The 10507-nt window shown below is 39.6% G+C and overlaps 1 protein-coding gene across 2 annotated transcripts in view; it reads right to left on the bottom strand.

The window, feature by feature from the left end:
- Positions 1-1251: 1251 nt before the first annotated feature.
- Positions 1252-10507, bottom strand: part of LOC121304992 (SET-binding protein-like) — an 82109-nt gene continuing 72853 nt past the window's right edge. For both annotated transcript variants that reach the window (XM_041236467.1, XM_041236459.1), the window contains exon 4: positions 1252-5530. In XM_041236467.1, the coding sequence (XP_041092401.1) occupies positions 5058-5530 (473 nt within the window). In that variant the 3' untranslated portion in view covers positions 1252-5057. The remainder of the gene's footprint in view (positions 5531-10507) is intronic.

Here is a 10507-nt window from a genome sequence, read left to right as displayed (position 1 = left end):
TACACTGACTTGAACCAGAAGACGGTGGTCTACTTTGAAGAGTCCTGCTAGAATGTTCTTCCATATATATTTACTTTTAAATACTGTATGTAGAGATTTAACTCCAAATTCAATATGACCATACAGTAATCATAAATTCCATCTCACTAGCTATGTTACAAATGATTTAGCAGTTTAAATTTGTACAGATTAAAATACAGATGTAAGTAGTCACTTCTTGAAGATAGGTGGTTATGAAAGGGCAGAATATTGAAAGGTGTCACTGGAGAAAAGCACTTGTGCTTGTTGGGCTTTTTGGTAATATACTGAAGCTTAGAAGGAAGTTTGTCAAAAATATTGAGGTTGGTATATATATTTAAATGGCAAGGTATTGTCGTAACATGATGCGGTCATTTTAAGGTTAGGGTGTGCTGTTGAGAGGCAGTAGCAGAGGTACTGTTCAGGGGTTATACAAGAAAAACACAACACTTTCTGTAAGGTTTAGGGCTACCATGGACAGCCAGGATGTAATTTACTGAACGTGATTGAAGTCTGCACAGTACTACAGGTGTTTTGTAGGGATACCCGACCAGTTAATGACTACCACTTTATTAAGTGAATCAGACTAGGTTGTAAAGTCATTGTTGCTCACTAAACACCTGTACTTTACACACAACCACTTTCCAGCCTGATGCCTATCAGCTCTCAGTCATTTACTGGGATTCATCTGCATATCTTATGAAGGAAGGCCTACATGTGTGCCACATATCACAGGTGTACTGAATTTGTCTAAAACCAGTACATTAAAAAGCCTAAGGCATCCTTCTAACATGAGCATTTTGCTATTTCACTCTTAAATATGATTTCTGGAGATCACCCTGTTCTGATCAGATTTTATATCTAGCCCCAATATCAAATTGTACTGTTTTGTATTTGCTCTTATTAGGACATTGTATTTTGTATCTTGCTCTTAATTGTACTGTAACTCTTGATATGTATTTTTTGTATAAAACTGTAAGTCGGCCTGGGTAAGGGCAGCTGCTAAGAAATAAATAATAATAGATGCTATATCTAGGTGAAAGGATAGAGATAACAATCTACTAGCAACGATACCTGTCCCTGAATGTTTTGCCACATTATAAACGTGTAACTAAAGGAAGACTAACAGCTGTTTGTAATGTGTGCGCACACTTTTCACGAGAGCTCTTGTAGAAAGTGTCATGTGGTGCAGACAGAAAAAACATTTGAAGAAAACAGAATTAGTTTTGTGGCTTTCAATAAACTCATTTATTATTTTCACACAATGAATAACATATTAACAGGGTCAACTTTTATTTAAGTGCTCTACACTGCTAACCAATAAAATGGCAGCAAAAAGATGAGCTTCTCTTTCAAAATAAAAAGGGAAATTAATCCAACAACTAGATCATGAACAAACATGACCAAAAGCATGCCAGCATATATATATATATATATATATATATATATATGTGTGTGTGTGTGTGTGTGTGTGTGTGTGTGTGTGTGTGTGTGTGTATATGTACCTATATATATGCTAAATATTTGCAATTTTAATATCCATACAATGTACAAAAATGCTTCATGAATTAAAAATCCATTACAAAAAACATATCAAACAATGTACAAGTTTTCATCCGTATTTAATTAAAATACAAATAACGTCCCCTTGTCTAAAATATGTATACATACAATCAAGTTGAACATGCAAAAGAAAACAAAACCAACTCTATTAAAAGAGGTTAAAAACACTATGTATACAAACTAAAATATGCCAGCACTGTTAAGAGCTCCATGTGTGCTCCTGTAATATACAATGTTACATTAAAGTTTTATTTATTTATTTTTTTTATCTCAATACTTCATTTAGCACTTTATTATTGAAACAGCATTATCTGTAAAAACTTGAAAACACATTTTATCAATTTTAACACACAGCCTGTGTTGACATGGGTGTCAGTCTGGACATTATTTTTCTCATTAGTGTTTCACAGACAGAACAGGTCCCAGCTTTGTGAGGAGGGGCCAGTCTTCAATAATTGTAGGGGAAGGTGTCTTACCACATAAGTTGATTAAGCCTGACTCCAAAGGCTCTGTTTATTCCCTGATTTCTCTGAGCAGCCAATGAATATGGAACCGGAATTTCCATGAGTTCTGGAAGGCATCATTAAAATGTGTATAGCTCACGCACAAGCCCTCAGTTAACCCAGCTGTAAAAGGGTACCATGGTGCCAACAAATCACGGAATGACATTGTGGACGAGCCGTATGCTAGCCATATGTCCCCTCCTCTCTGCATTATGGTTATAAAAGGATACACCTTGACTAGTGTTTGTCCAGTGAGCCTATGAACTGGGGCAAGAGAGTTACAATAAATAATTACCAAATTGTGGTTGAAGCTGGGACTTCATGGCTTTTTAAAATGACCCATACCAATGAAACTGTTTATTCTCAAGCCAATCAGAATCAAATGGCAGATTACATTTGTGTTGCTGCTGTACAAGGGGCAGAAGAATGTGTGTTACTGGGCTACTTGACTGGCTGGGTAACTAGCCAGGCCAAAAGGTATTAGTTTCTTTACATTTCAACTTTTCAGGAACCTTCAGGCTCTTGAGGACTTGTCATGAACCATATAAAAGGGGACCCATGTCTTCATTACACAGTTTGTATTCATGCAGTCTAATCCAGTTTATATACAGTATTTACAGTTTCACTTTTACTTTATGAATTCAATCTCAGATTAAGGCTCCACTGCAAAGAGGACCTTCAGATCCTTTGCAGCAATAGTTGCAATGATAGTCACTTTTTGCTCAACTTGCAAATTATTATTACTACATTTTATTTATTTAAACTTAAATAAGACCACTTATTAATCTTTGTGAAAGGGTGGACCCAAAACAAAAATCTGAATTTACTGACTGATTTTATAGTTCTTACAAATATGCCCATCTCTTGCTACCAGCAGCTTGCTGGTGTATTTGATGCATAGCAAACACAGTGGGAAAGCAACAGGGCAAATATGATTGAGTATAAATCACAAGTGACCAGGATTGGGATCAGCAAGAACTTGGGCATGTGAGGCTACATCTGTAGTGGGTGCCTGAAGTAAGTGCTACAGTAAAACTTGATTTTGAATGGGTTACTCAACTTTTGAAGACATTTTTATAGCATGTTTTCTCTGAACACATCATGGATCAGTGACTTAAAACTGGACGTCCAATTTTAGTAAACCTTTGGAATCTGGTGCCTTGTAAAATGAACATAAGGCACTCCTTGTCTACTATTTATATTAAGGCTGAAAAACAAATTTATTGTTTTCCATCTATATTCCATGTAACTGGATCCCAATGCTGGACTCAAGGTAAAACAGGGTCAATATTTCCAGCCTATTTTTAAATCAAATTGAGATTGTTGTCACAATGATTTCCCTAGTTTATTGCCACACTGTTGGACTGCCAGGGTAATGGAAGAAGGAAGAATGAAGATTATAAAATGAAACGTTAGTTAATCCTTGACAAGCTTCTCTAAACTTTTGCTTTCTGAATGTGTAGAGTTTGCTCACATTGAGTTGGCATTCAGTTTGACAGGGTAAGTCAATTGGAGGGAGCAGGAATATAAAGTTTGCCTTAACACTGAGTCCTGCTACTGTAGTCCTGTGCAATAGCTACTGTATGTGATCACAACAATATTGCTTCTCTACAGCTCAACCAGCCCTAGATGAATACACCACACAAGCACGTCTCTAACAGGACTTCACAAATATAGAACTATGTAAACTAATGAGAATACATAAAGGGAAGTTCAGGGTTACATATCTTTAGAAACATGGAAGTGTAATTTAATTTCTCTTTTTTTAAACTGCTGGAAGAAACTTCATTTCACTTTCATTGACTATGTGATTTAAATCCTTCTCAACAGTCCCTAACTCTAGTATATGTTGGGTTACACGAGCTGGGCTAAGAGTTTTTATTTATTTATTTATTTAATCAATCAATCTAAACTCACTCCCCATACCATCCCCACTACCAAGGCATTTCTACATCTCTTTCAATTATTTCCCAAGGAAAACACATCTGTGTTTCATTAAATAAAGGGGCCCTCTGCACACACAGACTTACTGGAAGACTAAAATGGGATTTGTAATCAGGATGTTGGGTCCATCATTTTGAGACTTACCACAAACGTAAAAGGAACCAGCCCAATGGCAGAATTACCAAAATAACTGCTCTAAACTTGACACTCCTGACAATGTGGGAATTAATGGATTGGGATGTTTTTGTTTTTGGAAACACTCTTGTCTTGAGTCACACCCAGATCTATTTCTTTTTGGTTAAAATCAATACACAACTTTCTTGTTCCAGGGTACAAGCACTCATCCTTATTCTTCTTTTAAGCCATTCAGTTAAACATACTTTCTGAAATCCATTATACAAAAAAAGGCATGTACCGTCAGAATAAAATGTTCCTATATACAGCCAGACCTCTTGTGTATGCAGCTGTGTGGCAGCCTACATTAGTTCCTATGATTCCAAAGTGTCCTCCTTCTCCAACAATTCCTTTATACTACAAACACTTTATGAACCTAGAAGAGGGTGGTTGTTCAACAGACATTCACTGAATGCACTGTGCTGTGACAAAGGGAGAAATGCAAGACAATATCACTGAAGCTATGCAGTGTAAGCTAATGATCATTGTTCAGATACTTGCTGGTTATGTATGGCATAGCCATTGGTGCAGAGTGAAGGAGAGTTCTGGAGTTGGGACACTAGCCATTTGCAGAAGTTTGATCCATCATGACGGTTTGTCTTAAGATGGTCAACAAACGTTGCACTACTACTGTAGGTACAATAAACATGTATAATTTATTTTTTAAAGTAAATTCTGGTCGAAGGGACCAAGTTCTCCATTGGTTTCCTCAGAGAATGCCCATACAATTATCAAAAATGGCTAAAGTGCAAGAAGAATTCAATGGGCAGAGGGCACTGTTGGATAGCCGGCCGGTGTAAGACCGGAGCTGCCGTACTTTCTCCCAGTAATGGGGGTTTCTTCTTTCTCAATCCCTCAACACTTCCGTTGTCTCTTCGATCTCAATTCCTCTTGCTCCTTGTGCCGACGTTTGCGGCCCCTTTCTGGGGGCACCTTGTGCTGCTCCCTGGCCATGTGGACGACAGCCTCAATGGCGTCCATGATGGAGTCTTGGTTGGAAAACTCCAGAGGCTCGGGCACCAAGTGGGCACGAGAACTTCTTTTCCCAGGCAGGTCGATGCATTTCTCCAGCACAGGCATCTGACCCATTGCTTCCTCCTCCGAAAGCAAGGACTGCTTTTTGGGCCTGCCCCTCCTCCTCCTCTTCACAATGTTGTTGCCCGTCTTCGCCTGTCGCTGAAGCCTCTTGGCTTTCAGGATTTTGTTGACGTGGTCCAGGTTCTTCTTGGTGGAAAGGATTTTGGAGAATGTGCACATTTGGCGCACCTCACACTTCATCTCCTCAATCTCTGTCCTCTTGAACCTCTTCTTCAGTGGCGGACTAGGCTCTGCAGAGGGAAGAAGGAACACGGCAGCATTAATGTCAGAGTTAATCGGTTGATTGTTCTCAACAGTTATTTAAACGTCTCTGTACGTCTTTGAAGAACTCTGCAAGTTAACCGTCAGCATCGTCAGGTGTTTAAAGCTACCCAGTTTCACTAACAGGCTAAGATGTTTCATTCCTGTTTCAGTGCAGACATGCAGATGCACAGTCATAAATCTTCTGTGCATCTCTCACTCACTCTTCCTCAATCTCAGACTCACATATGTTCTTCTATAAACAGGATTAAAATTATTGCATTCCCAAGCCTGATCCTCATTAATTATATGTACCTATGATAAAACTAAACTTCCATATGGATCCCAACACCAATCCATTCTAATGAATCACTAGGAGAACTAAACATTTTACAACTGCCTTGTTTTAAAAAAATAAAAATAATACCATAATGACTATCACTACTTACAGTTGTGGCCAATACAAGCACTCTTATTTGATATGCAGAAAGAAAGGAGAAAACAAATAACACTCCACAGCTGCAATACGCGTGTAGGTTTTATTTCACACAAGGACTCACAAAGGCCCCTGCTGTAATGATTGGAAAACAACAGAAATGTCTCCTTCAGCCATTAACAATGTTGTTTCAACAAATTATCTCTCAACATCTGTGGTGCAAATAACTTTGGTGTTCTGTGCACAAAAAAGGCTGTGTATATAAATAGGGCTGGATAAGTGTGACTTGGGAATAACGGCCAAACGGACCCTTCTATAATCATTAGGGTGCCAAAAAGGTAAATTAGGGCTTTGTGTTAGTTAATAAACAGGGGTAGCCAACCCTAGTCTTGGACAGCCAAAATCCTGCAGGTTTTCTAGGTATCATTTAATCATCAATGGCTAAAGGCCTAGAAATAAAACGTGCATTGAGCAATTAAGAAAATAATTGGTTCAGTAAGTAACTGAGAACTCCGGTGAAATTAAACCCAGAAGACCTTGTGGGTCTCCAGGACCAGGGCTGGCCACCCTGCTCTCTCCCCTATAGCAGTGGTCCTCACTAAAACCTATTCACTATGAAATACTCAAATGGTAGAACATGTAGCAATACTAAAATCAATTGTAGCGACTTCAATGGTGACTTTTTTATAATTACAGTACTACCTGCTGCTAGTGTTGTTTTAAATTTTTTCACGCTTTTGTGTGTCTTAGGGATATGAATGTCTGTGTTATAAATATTAATATATATATATATATATATATATATATATATATATATATATATATATATATATATATATATATATATATATATCCACTTTCCATTCATCTGTTGGAAAAGTAAGTTGATTCAAACTCTTGAAGTAGTTACCAACTCAGACTTACATAAAGCACATCCATTCCATGTCATTGTTGGAATATGGAGTTAGGTTGCAGACTGATGAAATTACCTGATACTTCATACGGGTGAATATGGAATTTTGGTCCGGAACTAGAAGTTTCAGGCAAGATGAGGGAGCTAGCAAACAGTTCCCTCTTAGGTCGTTAATCATCCCATCTGGGCTGGCTTCTAGTATAGAGGTCCTACAGAAATATCCACATCACCACATGAACAAAGGGAATAATATTTTTTGTATATTAACATGCATCCTAAAACCACGTGTGCATAACATGTGCAGAGAAAACATCTACCTGATCAACTTCCATAAGGGTGTTATGAACTTTATGTACGACTAGAAGTATGTTCACGTAGAAGCTGTACACTCAAGTAATAAACAGAGTGGCTAAGAGGCAAAGGTGATTAATTCACTGCCTTTCCACTTCTGGGTTTTGGAACCAAGCCCAGACCAAAAACAGAAATTCTGCAGGCACCAGCCTCCTGTGGAATTAGTTCACAGATTCAGCCTTGCCCTCAAAATGCTGCTGGCAAATGTATTCCACCTCTGAAATCTACCCTGAGTACACCTGTCCTTGGAGGACTGGATTCAATCATATGACTGTGTTACAAAGGCATTTTGTAAATTGTATTAAAAAAAGAGTGCAGCATCACACTTTGGCGAGTTGGATGTAAATCATCACGCCGGTGGGATACAACATTATTATTATTATTATTACTACTATTATTATTATTATTATTATTAATAATAATAATAATAATGATATTTATGGTGACTGAATTGAAGCTTGCATGAGTAATCAAAGCTCAAAAGTAAAAATGAATTTCAGCATGCGCTGCAAGCAGTTTTACAGTTATGTCATCGACAAAAAGGATGTTATGCGCATGGCCAAGTCATTCAGTTAGGGTTAGGATTATAATTAGGATTTCACTGACATTTCGCGGACCTGTTTAAACATTAAATACACCTAGACAATATTTCATAGCACTATAAAAGCCTAAGAATTGCGGTTCTTGCTTTCTTACTAAAACAGAGTGCTGTCATTTGTTAAAAGGCAAGCATGCAACATCCCTAACAGTTGCTGCTGACATTCTCTGTCTGGTGTGGATTTGCCCATACATTGAGACTGCACGTCTGCATCCACTGAATTGGTTGGAAGTGCAAGGCAAGCTTTGCCAAGTTATACAGATGTGAAAATCAACTAGAAACAGTCCCAGAACTAGGCTACCCAAAGGTATCTGGCATTCTTTATTAAAGTCCATATATGCAGCACGTTCGTTGTCATGTTATTTGTCCCATCCAGGAATTTACTTTATCAGCACCCTGTCAAAATAAAGAAAACATGCCTATTTGGGTCAAAAATTCTAACTGCATTTAAAACGTAAACAGCAGGTTGTTTAAACCGAGGTAGCTGTGCTTGATTGTACCTGAAGTGCTGAATTAACTTGGGTACAACCAACACAGGAATACTTTTTTGGTCTGCGCTGCCTTTCCAGTTTGTTTTCTGAAAGCTGTTTGCTTTACATTCTGTTCAGCAGCCTCTGTAGTAGCCTTTTCTTTAATGTGTGACTCTGAAGCAACCAATCGTATTTTCTTTGTCACGTTACAAGATGTGCAATACAGTTACCTCTATCTGCAGGTACAGTTTATTTGGGAAATGTTTTGACACGATCCTCAGCCGAAATATACTTTGCTTACATTGCTTTGTCGTCCATTTCTGGTATTTTACATCTAATGCTGAAAACTAGATTTTAGCAACCTAAATCAAAACAATGCAGCACTGACTTAGTCCCACCCCCTACTGTACAGTACAGGCCACAGAAAAAAGCCAATATAGACACACTGATAGGCTGATTAAAACATTGCTGCCATCTGAACAGTAAATAAGAAAGTTAACAGCTTTTTTTTTTTTTTATATATTTTTCCACGTTTTTGTTTTTGCCTAAGTGCAATACACACAGGAAGGCTGGGGACAAAAAAAACAACCTCTCTACAGAAGAAAGATATGTAGTTTGCGTCACTTGAGCTGTGCAGAAGTTCATTTAAAATGAGGTTTCTATTCCCCCAGCACCAACTGAAAGTGTCCTGATTTTTCACTCTTGCTATCTGCTCACCCTAATCAGGGGTCACTGAGCAATTTCACGCAAGATATTACACCGAGTCCGACTACTACAGGACTATTAAAGAGCTGAACAAAACGTACAGGCTTAATCCCCCCTATCCTGAACCAAACGTACAGGCTTAATCCCCCCTATCCTGAACCAAACGTACAGGCTTAATCCCCCCTATCCTGAACCAAACGTACAGGCTTAATCCCCCCTATCCTGAACCAAACGTACAGGCTTAATCCCCCCTATCCTGAACCAAACGTACAGGCTTAATCCCCCCTATCCTGAACCAAACGTACAGGCTTAATCCCCCCTATCCTGAACCAAATGTACAGGCTTAATCCCCCCTATCCTGAACCAAACGTACAGGCTTAATCCCCCCTATCCTGAACCAAACGTACAGGCTTAATCCCCCCTATCCTGAACCAAACGTACAGGCTTAATCCCCCCTACCCTGAACCAAACGTACAGGCTTAATCCCCCCTACCCTGAACCAAACGTACAGGCTTAATCCCCCCTATCCTGAACCAAACGTACAGGCTTAATCCCCCCTATCCTGAACCAAACGTACAGGCTTAATCCCCCCTATCCTGAACCAAACGTACAGGCTTAATCCCCCCTATCCTGAACCAAACGTACAGGCTTAATCCCCCCTACCCTGAACCAAACGTACAGGCTTAATCCCCCCTATCCTGAACCAAACGTACAGGCTTAATCCCCCCTATCCTGAACCAAATGTACAGGCTTAATCCCCCCTATCCTGAACCAAACGTACAGGCTTAATCCCCCCTATCCTGAACCAAACGTACAGGCTTAATCCCCCCTATCCTGAACCAAACGTACAGGCTTAATCCCCCCTATCCTGAACCAAACGTACAGGCTTAATCCCCCCTATCCTGAACCAAACGTACAGGCTTAATCCCCCCTATCCTGAACCAAACGTACAGGCTTAATCCCCCCTATCCTGAACCAAACGTACAGGCTTAATCCCCCCTATCCTGAACCAAACGTACAGGCTTAATCCCCCCTATCCTGAACCAAACGTACAGGCTTAATCCCCCCTACCCTGAACCAAACGTACAGGCTTAATCCCCCCTATCCTGAACCAAACGTACAGGCTTAATCCCCCCTACCCTGAACCAAACGTACAGGCTTAATCCCCCCTACCCTGAACCAAACGTACAGGCTTAATCCCCCCTACCCTGAACCAAACGTACAGGCTTAATCCCCCCTACCCTGAACCAAACGTACAGGCTTAATCCCCCCTACCCTGATCCAAACGTACAGGCTTAATCCCCCCTATCCTGAACCAAATGTACAGGCTTAATCACCCCTACCCTGATCCAAACGTACAGGCTTAATCACCAAACCTGAACCAAGAGTACAGGCTTAATCCTCCCACCCTGAACCCAACATACAGGCTTAATCTCGCCTACCCTGAACCAAACGTACAGGCTTAATCCCCCTTACCCTGAACCAAACGTACAG

The sequence above is a fragment of the Polyodon spathula genome, chromosome 2 (genome assembly GCF_017654505.1).
Source record: "Polyodon spathula isolate WHYD16114869_AA chromosome 2, ASM1765450v1, whole genome shotgun sequence".
Classification (NCBI taxonomy): domain Eukaryota; kingdom Metazoa; phylum Chordata; class Actinopteri; order Acipenseriformes; family Polyodontidae; genus Polyodon; species Polyodon spathula.
Note: the sequence above shows the minus strand (reverse complement) of the source record. Positions and strands in the feature narration are given on the sequence as shown.